The following is a 15,596-nucleotide window of genomic DNA, read 5'->3' as shown; positions in this document are numbered from 1 at the left end:
CGGGGCGTTCCTCTGCCCGGGAAGATGGCCGAGTTGAGCGCCGTGCGGACCTCGCCACTTAACCACCGTCCTTCTGGTAGGACCCTCAGAGTATCCGGGGAGGGAGCCGGTTCAGGACCCCTGGGGGGAGGGGGCGGGGCGGGCCTCAAAAGGCCTTAGGTCGAGAGCAGTGAGGGTGTGGGGCGCGACGCAGAGCTCTGATAATCAATCGCCTTTTGCCGGGTCTGGAGTTATACGGGCTCGGGATTTTTCGAGGCTGCTCTCCTCTCTCTGCAGGTGGCTAGGACCCCTCCCGCGGAGGTCCGGGCTAATGGATACGTCAGGGGGTGGCAGTGGGCAGGTAGCAGGTGTGTTTGGGAAGGAGGTAGCAGGGCCCACACTTGATGTCCGAGGGGGTTCTGGGATGCTCGACCCTATCCTCGAAAAAGAGCCAGTGTGGGAGACATTAAGGTGTCTCAGACGATCTTCTGGGGTTTGCCTTGGCCTGTGCATCCACGTCTCTACATCCTGGAGAGCGCGCAGCAGCGGTAGCTGCAGCCCTGAGCCAAAAGTGGCCCAGCCTTGCGCTTCTTGGTGTCCCTGGGGACAAAACCGGAGGTTCACTCACTGGCAGGGACGGAGGCTAAGTGTCCCCCCCGCCGCCCACATGCGCTTGCTGAGTTCTAGGATAGGCTTCCCAGGTATCTGGCCAGGTGGAGGCCCCTTCACGTGACAGCACAGTGAATGAGACTGCTGCTGCTGCTGAGAGCCATGGGGAGCTGGCCCCATATTGGCCACCCCAGGAGGGGATTGTGAGGACCTTCAGCAAAATTTGGTAAGCAGGTCTGGAGTCTTCTGGTACTAACGTTCCGTAAATTGATTGCAGGTAGTGCCAGGGTGTAAGCACCTTGGAAACTGATTTTGTGCTATTCTTCCTGGCAACACCTTTTTATTTATTTATTTGTTTGTGTGTTTGTTTATTTTTAATATGATCTATTTTAAACATTTTTACTGCATTCTAGCAAGCATACAAAAACCACAACATCTTTGTACAATTTGGTGAATTGTCACATAACAAATATATGAGTGTTTTATATAAGATGGATCAAGAAAAGTAAGAAATCAAGGGGAAAGTTTTTTAGTCACTTAAAACTTGCTTTTCATTGGAGTTGGGGGGAGCAGTTTCTGATTTGGCCTTCTGTTGCATCACGCATAGAAGGGAAGGGATGACTTAAATCATTTTCAGTTTGTTTTTTCATTTTTTTTCCTCATTGAGTTTATTGGTACATTTTAGGTATGCAGTACAGTTACACTCATTATTGGGCTCTTGTACCTTTACATGGCAGGTCTTGTTTCTCATTTTTTCCCCTGTCCCTGCCCTCCCTTCATTCCTCCTCCCTTCCACTTTACAAACACTTCATTTCCATTTCTTCATTTTCTCGTATTTTTTTCTTTTCCCTTTTTAGCTTTCCCCTACCCTTCCCACTTTCCCTACAACTTTAGCCCCTTTCTTCGTATTTCACATTGTCCATTATATCATTAGGATCTTATGCACTATTAATAGTTTTTCACACCAGAGAAACTATTCTGTATTTACACATGTGTGACTTATTTATTTCACTTAGGAGTATATCTTCAATATCCATTTTCCTTTGAATAAATCTAATTTCTCATTTTTATGGCTGAGTAATATTCCATTTTATAGAAAAAGCACATCTTCTTTATCTAGTTTCCAACTGATGGGCAAATGGGCTGTTTCCAAGTTTTAGCTATTACAAACTGTACCACTATTAAAAACATTTTAAACACCCTGATTACAATAAATGAAATTGAAAATATAATTAAAAATTTACCAACAAAGAAAAGCCCAGGCCCTGATGGATTCACTGCTGAATTTTACAAGACATTTAGAGAAGAACTATGGCCCCATTACTCTTCAAACTTTTCAATGAAATTGAAAGGGAAGCTATACTTCAAAATTCATTCCTGGAAGCAAGTATCACTTTGATTCCCAAATCAGGGAAAGACGCAACTAAAAAAGAGAACTACAGGTCAATCTTAATATAGATGCAAAAGTCCTTAATAAGATACTAGCAAACAGAATACAGAGGATCATCAAGAAGATGATACATCCTGACCAAGTCGGATTTATTCTAAGGATGCAAGGATGGTTCAACATACGTAAGTCAATAAATGTAATACACTATATTAACAAAGTCAAGGACAAGAACCATATGATCCTCTTGATAGATGCAGAAAAAGCATTTGACAAAATTCATTTTTTATTAAAGGCAAAACTTAATATCACAGGATAGTGATATACATAAATACCTTTTAAACCTGTGCTTCTGTTTTCATCCTTTTTGCTCAAGCTGCACCTGATAGGGAAAAACCCAGAACCCACCCATCAGAGCTTGCCCTTCCTGACAAAGGAAACCCTGTAAAATAAAACATTGAAAAGGGGAAGTTATTTGAGTTTGTATTTTTGTTTGGTTGAGAAATTATTTATTTATTTATTTATTTATTTATTTATTTATTTATTTATTTATTTATAGTACCAGGGATTGAACTTAGGACCTTCCACTTGCGAGGCAGGCGACCAAAACACTGAGCTGAGCTGAATCCCCAGCCCTTGGTTGAGAATTTAAATAATGGCTTATTTAGATGTTTGTTGTTCTAATCAGAGGTTCACATGGGACTTTGTGGTTGGACCTTCAGTTTATCTGGGGGTTTAAATTTATTTGAAGGAACTTAAGTAGAGGGATTCTTCTCTGTTTTTTGTTTGTTTGTTTTGTTTTGTTTTAGGTGAGAATCTCACTGTGTTGCCCAGGCTGGCCTCTAACTCACAATCCTGCTGCGTCCTTCTGGGTAGCTGGAATCATAGCCATGCACCATCCATACACAGCTAAGGGGTGGGGAGGTCCTTAGTAAATTATTTGGAACTTCTAGCATAGAATCATTTAATGCACCCTGCTGAAATTTAGATTAGCTTAAAGCTCTTTTCCTCCATTTGAAATTGGAAAGGGCAACTTTGTGAGACCCTGTTTCAAAATTTTTTAAAAAATGTAAAAAGGCTGGGATATAACTCAGTGCGAAGGCCCTGGTACTTCGAAGAAGAAAAAAATTGAAATAATGGAAAGACATGTTATGTGAAGTTGTTGTTTTGCAGTACTGGAGATTGAATTTTGGGCTCTTATGTTGAGTTACATACCCAGCTCTTATTTTTTACTTTTTACTTTGAGAAAGGTCTCATTAAGTTGCTAACTTACCCAGGCTGAGTGCAAACGTGTGATCTTCCTGCTTCAGCCCCTCCAGAGTGGTATGAAATTTTAAAATATGAAACTTCTATGTACATTAAGGTTAATATGGTAAATTGAAATGCTCAATTTAGGCACTATGGTTTGTTCTTTGGGGGTTAGTGAGGCCGAATACTTAGAAAATGTCATTCTCAGAAAAATGTTGATTCTTGAGATTTTATCACGATCTAACCTGGATACTGATAATTTTGGGTAAGACTTTGGTCTTACCATGTGGGGCCCATTCCAAATAACAATAATCCTGCATTTCTAGATGATCAGCCATTGTTCCTAAGCTTATGATGGTTGTTGTGGGAGCTACAAAAGACAGAAAGGCCTGATGTTTAGGCACTCTCATTTTAGCATAGTTGGAGGATACAAGCAGATGAGTGGTTTTCCTGAGAGCTGTTGTAGGAAGCAGCAAGGGAATACTTCTGGTTGTTTCATCTAGCCATATTGAAATCCCTTGTTTGTTCCCATTACTCACCAGTGATGTTGCTTTTCTTTTCTTTTTACTTACCTCCAGGATAGAAATTACCAAATGTACTGTTAAGTGCACAGTGTAACAAATGAGGAGTAAGTACCTATTGTTTCTGTCTTCATAAAAACTTTAGCCAGCAGATAGGATCACCAGATCTCAATTGTCATGTCAGATTGCATCATTGTCACACAGGTCCTGTGCTCTTCTAGGCCTGAAAAGCCCCTTTCTCCCCTTTACCCTTCAGAGATTCACTTCCTCTGGACCATTTTAATTAGAATTAATGTGTAGTACTTCCTCCTGTCAGTGCCTGTAGTACCTCCAGCAAAGCACTATTTTTCTGCCTGTTACTTAACATTAACTTTCTAATTCCTCCAGTTACATGTTCATTGAGTGCCATGGTATGCGGGAATCTGTGCTGGTGGGTATTGGTGCTAATAAAGGAATAGATTGAAATCCAGACTACCTGAGTGTAAATGGCAGTTGTACCCTTCCTTCTGTGTCACTTTGGGGGTTACTTGACATCTCTGAGTTTCAGTTTTCTTACCCTTGATATGAAGACTGGGAAGACTAGGAGACAGAGCACTGTTTTGAGGATGAAACAGTGAGTAACTCTACAGCAGTGCTTGTTGCACAGGAAGTTCCTGAGCTGGTTAGTATTATTAATTATTGCTTCTCAGATTGTTAGCCTGAGGGGCAAAGCCTGAGTCCAGGTTTTAGGTGCCTGCCTCAGTTCCACCTGCTACAGAGGGAAACTGGATGGCCATCCTACCATTCCTTAGGGTTTTTGTTCAGGGTAGATCTATAACTAGTGCTTGCTGGCTGTTTTAAGATGGAGGAAGTTATACATGGCTGAGTGCTCAATAAATACTCATGAGTGAGATTAAAGAAGTATGTCAATGGAGAAATTTGAAGGAATGGAACCACAAAGCATGCTTCCTGAGGTCTGTTGAGCTTTCTGGTGTGTTCTGCCCATAAATATTATGTTACTGAGTTTAATTCATTTTCCTATTGCTCCTGGCAGCTGGAAAAATGTCCACTGGATCTAAAAAAATCCAACTGCTTTATAATGGAAATTTGAGAAAGGGAGGTACAAATTATTTCCATTAAATCTACAGTGACTTTTGATAAACATATTGCCAGAGTCTTTGGGTTAGCTGGGCACAAGGAGAAGCAACCATTGCCTCTGGATTGGTTGAGACTACAAGCAGGATATGATGACAAGAATTGCGTTAAGGTTTCAATATACATTTAAGAATGTAAAATAGTGTTTAGATTAACCTCCATCTTTCCCTCTTTCCTCTTGTCTTGTATAATTAAATTTAGGACATTTCAGAACTTTTATTCTTTAGTAAGGAGGTAATTGCTTTGAAGGAAGATGAGCTTCCTTTTTTAAAAAAAGATGGGATTCCATAATGACCTTCCACTTCCTTTCTTTCATCCTCTGACATGTACTAGGATAATATCAGGGAATAAAGTAGAAGTTTAAGAAACCTCCCCCAAGAATTCAAAGTAAAGTGGGGCTGAATAGCAAAAGTTGAAAATTCCATTCCCAAGAAAATAGTTCTTTATCCTTTTTTAAAATTGCACTTATTTATTTTCTTACAATACTAGAGATTGAACCCAGAGCTTCACACATGATAGGAAAGCACTCTCTATCACTGAGCTCATCCTCAGAGTTGCGTTTAAAACCATTCTTAAACACTCTGACCCTAAAACTGCTTGGACTTTGACAATGGAAAGAACCACTGGGTTGGGAGGTAATGGCACAAAATTGTTTTGGGTTTGGGGCTCGTAGCTTTATTTAGTGATCGCAGTATAGGACTTAGCAGGACTTTCAGGGCAAACTGTTTAATTTTTTTGACTATTAAGTTTCTTTTGTAGGGAAAGGAAAAATGGCTCCCCTTACTTTAAAAGATCTTTGGCTATGAATTAAGTTAACATAAAACAGATTAGTGGGAGAGAAAACATGCTTCATTATATGTGCACTGATAGGAGACCCAGGAAATGTGAGACTTGAGGAAGGGTGGGTTGACTGAAGCTTATATAGCATCTTGAAGAAAGAGCTTGGAACTTCTGAGTCGTGGCAGGGTCACAAATTGTGGGAGAGTGAGGGGATCAAAAGTATGATGAATAAAGGTTGACTTCTTATGCAGATTAAATCTCACAGGTAATAAATGTCTGGAGCAGCCTACTTCCTGATACAGATATGTGCTAGCATAGATTTCCTTCACAGATGTGAATTTCTTCTACAAAACTGCTTAAAAGAGCTACTTCTACATCTCTTAGAATGAGGATCCCAAAATATGCTGAAGAAAGCAATTTTGGAGTGGCATATTCTGTTCTACATTCATATTTTGAGTTGAAGTGTCTGGGCCCGAACACTGTCATTTCTGTTTTTTGAAGAGGGTGTAGTATGATGCTGTGGATTGAAGCCAAGGCCTTGTTCAGGCTAAACGTGCTCTACTTCTGAGCTACGTCCTCAGCTGCGTCATTTCTTCTTTTTCAAATAGTCTACCTTCTTCAGTGATTTTTTTAAAAGAGTATCTCATCTTCTGTAGTAATTACATTGACTGACTTAAAAAAGAAAAATTCACAGGGTTGATTTGTGTAGGTGAAATACAGGGATGCATTTCTGGGTGACACTGGTAAATGTCTTAGTAAGACTTTGGGATGGATTTGATGAGATACTGTGCCTGCTGATAGGATAGTGTTGCCTGGTTTTGGGCAACTGTTTGTGTGCTGAGTTAGGGTTTGTTTTTGCTTTTTTTTGATACTGGAGATCAAACCCGTGACCTTGCACTTGCGAGGCAGGTAGCAGTACCACTGAGCTAAATCCCTGGCCCTGCTTGTGTGTGCGTGCGCGTGTGTGTGTGTGTTTGTGTGGTACTGAGGATTGAACTCGGGTCCTTGTTGTGCTTGTGAAGCAGGTGGCAGAACCTTTGAGCTAAATCCCCAGCCCCCTGCTTTTGTTTTTTGAGATGGGGGTCTCACTATGTATTAGGCTGACCTTGAACTCACTCTAGCCCAAGCTGGCCTCGAACTCATGGGGATCCTCCTGACTTAGCCTCCTAGTGCTGGGATGACAGGCACATGCGACCATACCTGGCTTGAGTTAGCTTAGACTTGAAAACTTCCCCTGGCCTTGCTCTCCAGCCTCTTTGGAAAGAATTGTACCAGAAAAAGAAAGAACAGGTGATTGGGGTGCAGAGAATCACTCACTCTGCCTCACACCTTGGAATGTGGATTTCACCATCTCATCATGTGAAGCTTTGGGGCAAATTAGACTTCTAGATTCCCCCTGCATCTGCCTCTGAGATCAGTCTGAATACAAGCTCTGATCTGCTTTTCTGTTGGGAAGCATTTGTTTACTTCTTGCCTAAGTACTTTTCCCTTTTAAAAAGCCTTTCAATGAGCAGAGTTAAGGTTGTGATTTAAGCAAATGAAAAACAGGTATGCATGAGGTACACACGTGCAAAGTGAGGAATCATGATCATGCCAAATGCCTGAGATTCCTTGGGATGGCAGGGTCTGTCCAGGGTTCATAACTTCTAGCTAGTGCTGGGTTCATTCACCATCTGAAAATACTTCTTTTTCTTTTCAGTAGTAAGGGCTTGTGCCTTGCGGCCCCCAGACAACTCTTTGGAACCTATCTTGCTCCTTTGTCACTTCAGCCTTTCATTTTTATCCTTCCCTCATTTCTGTAACAACAGCTTTATTGAGATAAAATTGATATACATTTCACCCACTCCAAATGCACAGTTGAGTGGTTTTTAGTGTACTCAACAGAGTGGTATGGTCATTAGCACAGAACATTTTAGAACATTTTCATCTCCCTGCAAAGAAACCCTGTACCAATTAGCCATCATTCCTCATTCTCCTTCACCTATCCACTGTTCTACTCTGTCTATATAAAGCCTTCTGGGCATATTCCCTGGCAGTCCTCAGCTTTTGGTGCATACACATGTTGTGGTCACCTAGAAGGCCATGGGTGAGTTTCTAAGAACCAGAGGTTTAGAAACCATCCTTCAGGTCCTATAATTGCTTTTGCCCTGAAGCCTTGCCATTTCATCTCCCGTGCAACCTTACTCCTCAGGGCCGGTAAAACACTTAGAACTTGACTGCAAACTTCCCCAGCAATGTACAGTTATGTACTACCACACACATATTACTTCTAATTCCCCAATACTGGTGGTAACTCCTGCTAAATGTTGAGCACTTACTGTACTAAGCACCACTATAAGTTGCTCAGGCTGAGCTGGAACTTGCAGTCCTCCTGCCTCGGCCTTCCATAGTGTTGAGTTCACAGGCATGTAACCACCACATCCAGCCCAATCATCAGCTCTTACTATATGTTATTTTATTTTTATTTATTTATTTATTTTTGGTACCGGCGATCAAACTCAGGACCTTGCATTTGCAAAGTAGGCAGCGAGACCACTGAGCTAAATCCCCGACCCTATACATCATTTTATTTCCTTTCTTTTTTTTTTTTTTTTCCTGTTCTAAACAGCTTTATTGACCGGATGAGAAATCCACTTGAGTACAACCATGCCTGAGGCCCTTGCACTTGACAGCTACAGTGTTGTCCTTTCAGCCCCTGGGACATACAGGCCTGGCCCCTTCTTCTTCCTCCTGCTGCCCGCTGACCTGGGGGTCTGGGAGGAAGGTGGGGCCTTGTGGCTAAAGGCCCTGCAGAAGGGTGAGGTGGAAAGGGCAGGGTCCAGGTTGTAGAGGAGATCTGAGGACTGGGAAAGCGGTGTTGTAGGAAGGTGAGGGTAAGTCTGCCTCCCTCCACATCTGAGGAATAATCAGTCTGGCATGGCTAGGACAGAGCACTGATCTGGGCTGGGTTGAAACAGGGTCAGGGAGGAGCTGTCCCTACAGTTTCAGACCCAAGGTCAGGTCAAGGCTAACTACCTTGGGCTTTGGACCCCTGATAAAAGCAAATGTGGGTTGGAACTGTTTCATTATGATCTCCCCCCATCAAACAGGGAACTAGATGACTGAGGAGGATCAGGCAACCTCCTGACTTTGGGGTCCCCACACCTGGGTTGTTCTCCAGCCTCACATGGAAGGACACCAGTTCCACAGTGACTCATGGGCAGGAGGCCTAGAGAAGCAGGTAGTATCTTTCTGTGGCCCATGATCCTGTCTGCATGCTTCTCTGCCTCCCTAGTGACCTGAGCTGGGACTCCTTGAGCTTCTGAGGGACACCCAGGAGCCCACCCCCTTTCCCACAGAGGATGCCTGGGACCCAGTAAACCACAGCCTTTCCTCACCCCATCTTGGTCCTGCTTTCCTGCCCCTCCAGCCTGTTGCTGCTCTTCCTCTGGGCTTTGACATGGGGTCTCGGGAGTCCTGGCCAGCCGATGACAGGGAAGAGGCTGGGGTCTGTGGGGTGCAGTGTGGGGAGAGGGCCTGGTCCCACTGAGACCACAGAGACAGGTGTCTCCAAATGGTAACGGTGTCAGATGCCGGGCAGAGGGAGCTCCTTAGTGGGACGGGAGCTCAGGCAGACCCCCAAATCAAAGGGAGCCAGATGCCCAGGTTCAAGTCATTAGTAATGTGCGGCAGCGCTAAGTGAGAGAACCCCAGAGGTCTCCATGGCAGCTGGGAGGGAAATGTCGATGGAAAGCATGGGAGAGGCCGGGTGCAGCAGTCAGTGGTGGTGGCCTCACTCAGAGTGGACCAAGGCCCCGGCTCCTTGTCCAAAGCCAAAGCCCTTGGGCCCGAAGTTTTTAGCATAGCATCCTTTGCAGTAAATCTCGCCATCCTTGTCTGCCAGAGTGATTGACTCGAGGCCTTTGCCACACTTGGCACATCAGAAGCAGGATTTATGCCAAGACTTCCCAGCCCCGATCACCTTCTCCGCAGCATAGACGGCTTGGCTATAACGAGGATAGCGCTCAGAGCCACCAATCTTCTGGGCAAACTTGGACACATTGGGGTTGGTGGTGGGCCTGTGGCCAGGGACGTCCTCATGCTTGATGCCCAGTGACTCCCCCTTGTCAGTGCTCAGTGTGCCTGCGCCCTGCCCATAGCCATAGCCTTTTGGCCCATACTTCTTGCCGTAGCAGGACTTGCAGTAGATCTCTTCTCCATGCACAGCCACAGTGGTGCTGTCCAGATTCTTCTTGCAGACCATGCACAGGAAGCACAACTTATGGAAGCTGTTGCCCTCACACTGGATCTCTTCGGCAAAGTAAACCGTCTTCTGGCACACCCCACATTTCTTGCCTCCTCCCCAGTTCGGCATTCTGGCAGCTGCTGGGCGTCGGCGCTGGACAGGCGCTGTGGGAAGCTGTGGCTGGGTGCGCCCGGCCTGAGCGCCATTTTGTTCCCTATTTCCTTTCTTACAACTACCTTTATACTGCTTTTTTCCCCCAATTTTAGAGCTGTTTCAGATATCTATTATGATATAATGATTTGCTCCAAAACATAATTTCTCACAATTCTGGGTGATGACTGGCTATTTGAGCTATTTTTCTGTTCCATTTGGGACGCCTGGAGTCACTCCTGCCACAACAGTCAACTGGGAGCTCATTTGGGCTTGAAATGTCCAAGATGGCCTTTCAGTGTCCAGATGTCTAACTGCTGGAAGTCTGTCCTGAACTTCCTAACAGTATAGAAGCTGTGCTTCAAGAGTGAGAAAAATATAAATTGCCAGTTCTCTTGAGGTCTGGTCTAGAAGTGCCAGAATGTCATATTTTTTCAGTACTGGGATTGAAACAAGAGGTGTTCTACCCCTGAGCTTCATCTTCACCCCTTTTTAAATTTTTATTTTGAGGCAGGATCTCACTAAGTTGCCCAGGCTAGCCTGGAATTTATGATTCCCCTGCCTCAGCCTCCCAAATAGCTGGTATTACAGGTGAGTGCCATCACACCTAGCTTCAGAATGTCACTTTTGCTGCATCTGATAGTCAAAGCAAGCTACAAGGCCAACCCAGATTTAAGGGGAGAGGAAATAGACTCCACCCCCTAAGAGGAATGGATAGTGTTCCTGTTTGAAATTTCTACTGCAGTGGATAAATACATGACAATTTTAAAAGATCCAGTAATTTGCCCAAGAACACACAATAAATGCCAGGCCAGGCTTTACATCCAAGTAGATCCAACACTAGAGTTATTTTTAATCTTCATGCTACTGTGTCTCCACAGATGATTAACAACCTTGTTTTGCACACAGGCTGTGCCTTCCATATTTTCTGGACCATTCTCAGTATTGTCTATGCACATCTTACCAAGGATATTGTGTATCTTTTCCTTAGGACAGAATTGTTTAATCTCCCCATTTGTCATGAGGACCTTATTCCATAGAATTATAGCAAAAATATTAACTAAAATGCTTAGAGGAAGAGACATTCCATTTATTGGTGTGTGATCAGGGACCTTGCTTTCTAAACTAGTAACATCCTGTTTCTGCAGTGATAGGAAGCCTAAGTGACTGGAATGAGATTTTTTTTAGGTCTCACTTAGTAGTTCAGGCTGACCCTGAACTCGCTACATTACCCAGACTGGCCTCCAACTTGCAGTGATCCTCCTGCCTTAGCCTCCCTCCCCAGTGCTGGGATTACAGGCGTGTGCCACCATGTCCAGAGAGACATTCTATTTAATAGAATTCCCTGGTCTTCTAGGAATTGGCTCCCATCCTTTTCTGCCTTTAATATTGAGGATCTCTGAGACAGCTTTTTCTGGCTAGGGAGTTATATTGGATGTGATTGAGCATTAAGGCTTTTGCTGTACCTTTGGGCCATCTCTGAAAGAATTGAAGAAAATTGTGATACTTCAGCCTGGTGTCTCTGAAACTAATTTTGGTCAAGAACCAAATTTGGGTTCTTTTTAAATTCTAATCTGCTGTTGGTTAATATCTTGGTAAAATAGAATAAAGAGGACTTAATTAGAAAAAATAAAAGACATGAAAATTACAAATCCTAATTTGTAAATTTTAGATTCTATTAAATATTAGATTCAAAGATGCCAATAAACATGAAATTACTCTTTTAAATTACTGTAAATGTTTCTAAATGTATACTGCCAGTTAGTGTCTTTATCATGGACTAATAATGAACAATAAGGAGATTAGCATTCATATATAGGCCACATATACTCATGCTTTGGGCAGCTCTGCTATGGGCCAGCATTTTCTAGAGAGTTTGGCCATAAGAAGGTTTTATGTTGCAGATGGACAAACATCTTTTCAACTTTGGATTAATAGTTCAATGGATTCTTTAGTTGTATTATAAAAATACAACTGATGTATCAAACCATGGTTTCATGAATAGTGTCAGGATGAGTAAGAAGTAGAAATAAAAGTCAACTTAAAGAAAAATACTAATAGGATAGGTCAGTGCTGGCTAAGAATTCTAGCAACATATGCATAATTTAAAATTTTCTAGTAGCCACATTTAAAAGAAAAACAGGTGAAATTAATGTATAATTTGTCTAACCTAATATATCCAAAATATTTCAATGTATAGTTAATGTAAAAGTTATTAATGATACATCTGACATTGTCTGTATGTCATACTTCTAGCATGTCTCCATTTGGACTAGGCATGCTCAGTAGCCAACTGTTGCTGGTGGCTCCTGATTTGGACAGCACCAATCTAGACTGTCTCCATCATGGCAGAGTTCTGTGGTCCAGATTGGACCTCATGGGCACTACGCTGCCATGGTATTGAGTGTGGTTAAGGTGTTGTCAAGTATGGTATAAAGGTGTGGTATTGAGCCCAGCGCCAATTTCCTCTGCGTCGATAAGCACATAGAAATGGAAAGGTGCTCTGATAAATGGTCTCCCCTGCAGTGGGACAGAGTAGGGCTGGAACCCTGGATTCTTTGAAGGAAGAAACTGCTTTTGATTTTCCCAGTGTGGGCAAGGGGAGTGCACTGGGGCTGTGACTGGTGGGGTCCTTATACAGATTGTTGTCTTGGGGATCTGACAGGCTGTGGAAATGGGCTGGGTTTGGTAATTGTTAGACTGTTATTGAAAGAAAACAGTATTTTTAAAAAATCTACACAACTGTAACTGTGGAAGGAGAGAGCCATGTTAACCAGCTCAGGATCTTCCAGGTTTTATGTTGGGGTCCCTTGAGGAATCCCCCACTGCTGGGTAGGGCAGGGTCTGGATGTCATGGGCTCTGTGATGTTGGATCTGCTCATCCCCAGGCCAAATACCATTCCTTTATGCAGAGGACTGTAATTTTTTTTTTCTTTTTAGGACTGTAATATTGAGTATGCCCAAGGCAGGCAGTAAATAGTTAACCTCACAATTGGCTTGTTCATAGAAGCAAGTCTGGCTGATGCCTACTTGCCAAGGTCAGAGTAACTCACACCCAAATTCTATTCCCACAACTAAAACCTTACTAGGACAATGTTCTGCTTACAATAATATATTTTGTCTATTATTTTCCTAATTCGAGAATGCTTTGTCTTGTCCTTACTGAGCCTTGTTTGCATTAATTTCTATAGAAACCACATGTCACCCTTACCCCAATTGATTGCCAATAAAAGTCAGCACCTGGAACTACCCAGAGCCTTTGTCAGTTACACCAGCATTGGTCATGCTGGCACCCCACTTTCTCTCTCTTAGTTCTGTCTCTTAGTGTATTTTTGTCTCAGGCCTGTGTTGCACACTGGGCAGGTGGGTACTGGAACCTGACTACAGGTGTCTCCAGCACCTTTCTAGTGTCTTGTTATGGAAGCTACCCGATAATTCTGACCAGTCTGTTAGGACAGATGCCCTGACTCTGGGAACTACATTGTTAGGCAGTTCCAGTGTATTCTGGGCTAGTTCTGGCTCTGTTGTTCTAAGGTTTGTTGTGAGAGAGCTCATGTTGGGTATAAAAGGCCTTACTGGGCAAGACCAGTTACGCAGCATCTGCTTCAGGACCCACAGGACAAGTCCTTTCCCAGACCAGGTTGTCCCCAGAGTAGTTAGTCCATCTTAATTTTGGACACAGTCCTTAAGAATTGACTGTTCAAGGGAACAAAGGTGAGGGGTGACTAGGAGGGGAAGGGGAAATAAGAATAAAAGATGTGACATGTACAGGAACCTAATCACCCCAATTAATGTACACATAGGCCATACCATGAGCTAAGACAAATAATAGATCAGATTGGGCACATTCAGGGTGGTATGGCTATAGCTAAGACAAATAATACCAATAAGAATGAAAAATGGGGTATGGGAACTGGAGAAGGAGGGAGGGGAAGGGAAGGAAAGGGAAGGGAAAGCAAATTTAAAAAAAAGAAACAAGCTGTAATATGTACATCTAACCACTCCCCAAGACAATTGTAAACTACATGAACTGCAAACATGTACAAATGAAATTTAAAAAAAAATTTTTAAAGAGTTGACCGTTGGTTTAACAAGCCAACCAGTGTAGTGTCCTGGTTGCTTTGATAGATATTTTGTATTAACTTCTTTTCAGTTCATTTTTTCTGTCCTTACCTTTGCTTTTCTTTTTCTTGCCCACTTTCCATATTTTTTTCTGCTGGATTTTATATAAGCAGCTTTACTCCCTCCTGCAGGGAGGGGGGGGAGTGCATAAATGAACACCTGAAAGTAATAAATACAGAACAGAAAATGCCCTTGCAGCTGGAGTGTTTCTCCAAGCACCAGAAGCCCTTTATTAAGCAGTGTTCTGTGTCCCTGTTTTAAAACAACACCCTAATATATGCCATTAACTTGAAATAACTATCAGAATTTTAAGCTGGGCAAAGTAGAATTTTCCTGCTGTGCTTATTTTTTAAAACAACCTCTGCTCCAAGGGGATTCCTGTACGTTCTCTTCTTTCAGTGCTAAGCGTGCATTGTGAGCACTCCACTGACTAGAGGGAAATGGCACTGTGCATGTAGTATCGCCTCTTAAGAGGGTCTGCTTTTTTCTTCCTTACTAATTGTATGTGTTCAGTTTGCCTGAACACCAGTCAGTGGTAACAACTGGTGATGAAATATTATATCAGTCTTCATTGGAGGCACTTCTTGCACTTGGGTAATTTTCCCCCAGCAGAGATGTGTGCTATGAGCAAAATTTAACAGTGATCATTTTCATTAGCTATATAGCCAATATTAAGCAGTTTTAGTTGTATCTTCAGATCAGAAGCTTTTTAAAGAAATTGCTAATTCTGTTGCCCCTTTCTCCTTCCTCACCCATCTAAATTTCCACTTCATCTGATTTTATTGTTTTCATCAGTCACGAATTTTTCCTAAAGAATAATTATTGCTTCTTATTAATCATCCATTAATTTCTACATAGCCCTATTCTCCTGAGACAAGATTAATCCTGTTTATAGAAGACTAAGTAAGAGACACAGACTGTTTCACGGTACCCTGTTTAGCTTTAATCTCTCTTAGTTGTCTCGTTTTCTCTCAGTTTCAACTGAGGGGCCTTAGGCGACCCAATGCCTTTTTACTGAGAAGTATTGAATGTCCTTTGTGGTGCCTAATTTTATGTTTTCTCCTTAAAAACAAAGGGTTCTTTCCTCTTTGATATGTAAAGATTATTTCAGAACAAGTGCTTTTTATAATCAGTTCAATCAGGAGATAAGACAAGGTATAGTGCTGTCTGATAGAACTTTCCATGGAGATGGAAATGTTTTAGATCCAAACTATTCCATATGATAGCTGCCAGCTGCATGCAGGTGGCTATTGCACACCGAGTAACTGATTTTTTATTTTTATCTTTTATTTTGTTTTCTTTGAGATAGGGTGTCTATATATAACTCAGGCTGGCATCAACCTTGCATTTCTCCTGCCTCAGGCTTCCTAGTGCTGCGATTATAGGCATGCACCACCACGATCAGCTTTTATCTCATTTTGAAAAGTTTAAACTTATGGAG

The 15,596-nt window shown here is 42.5% G+C and overlaps 2 protein-coding genes across 7 annotated transcripts in view; one reads left to right on the top strand and one right to left on the bottom strand.

Moving 5' to 3' along the window:
• Window positions 1-25: 25 nt before the first annotated feature.
• The window catches only part of Map7d2 (MAP7 domain containing 2), a 135,845-nt gene continuing 120,274 nt past the window's right edge, over window positions 26-15,596 (top strand). For all 6 annotated transcript variants that reach the window (XM_033760104.1, XM_033760103.1, XM_033760105.1 and 3 more), the window contains exon 1: window positions 26-76. The gene's annotated coding sequence lies outside the window, so the exon portion shown is untranslated. The remainder of the gene's footprint in view (window positions 77-15,596) is intronic.
• On the bottom strand, window positions 9,405-10,073 carry LOC104875915 (cysteine and glycine-rich protein 1-like). Its single transcript, XM_033760107.1, is given in 1 exon segment — window positions 9,405-10,073. A coding segment is annotated over 1 exon segment (582 nt). The 5' UTR covers window positions 10,013-10,073; the 3' UTR covers window positions 9,405-9,430.

This window comes from Fukomys damarensis, unplaced genomic scaffold, assembly GCF_012274545.1.
Source record: "Fukomys damarensis isolate Sample0158 unplaced genomic scaffold, DMR_v1.0_HiC HiC_scaffold_39, whole genome shotgun sequence".
NCBI classification, from domain to species: Eukaryota; Metazoa; Chordata; class Mammalia; order Rodentia; family Bathyergidae; genus Fukomys; species Fukomys damarensis.
This window is presented reverse-complemented; position numbering and strand designations above follow the sequence as displayed.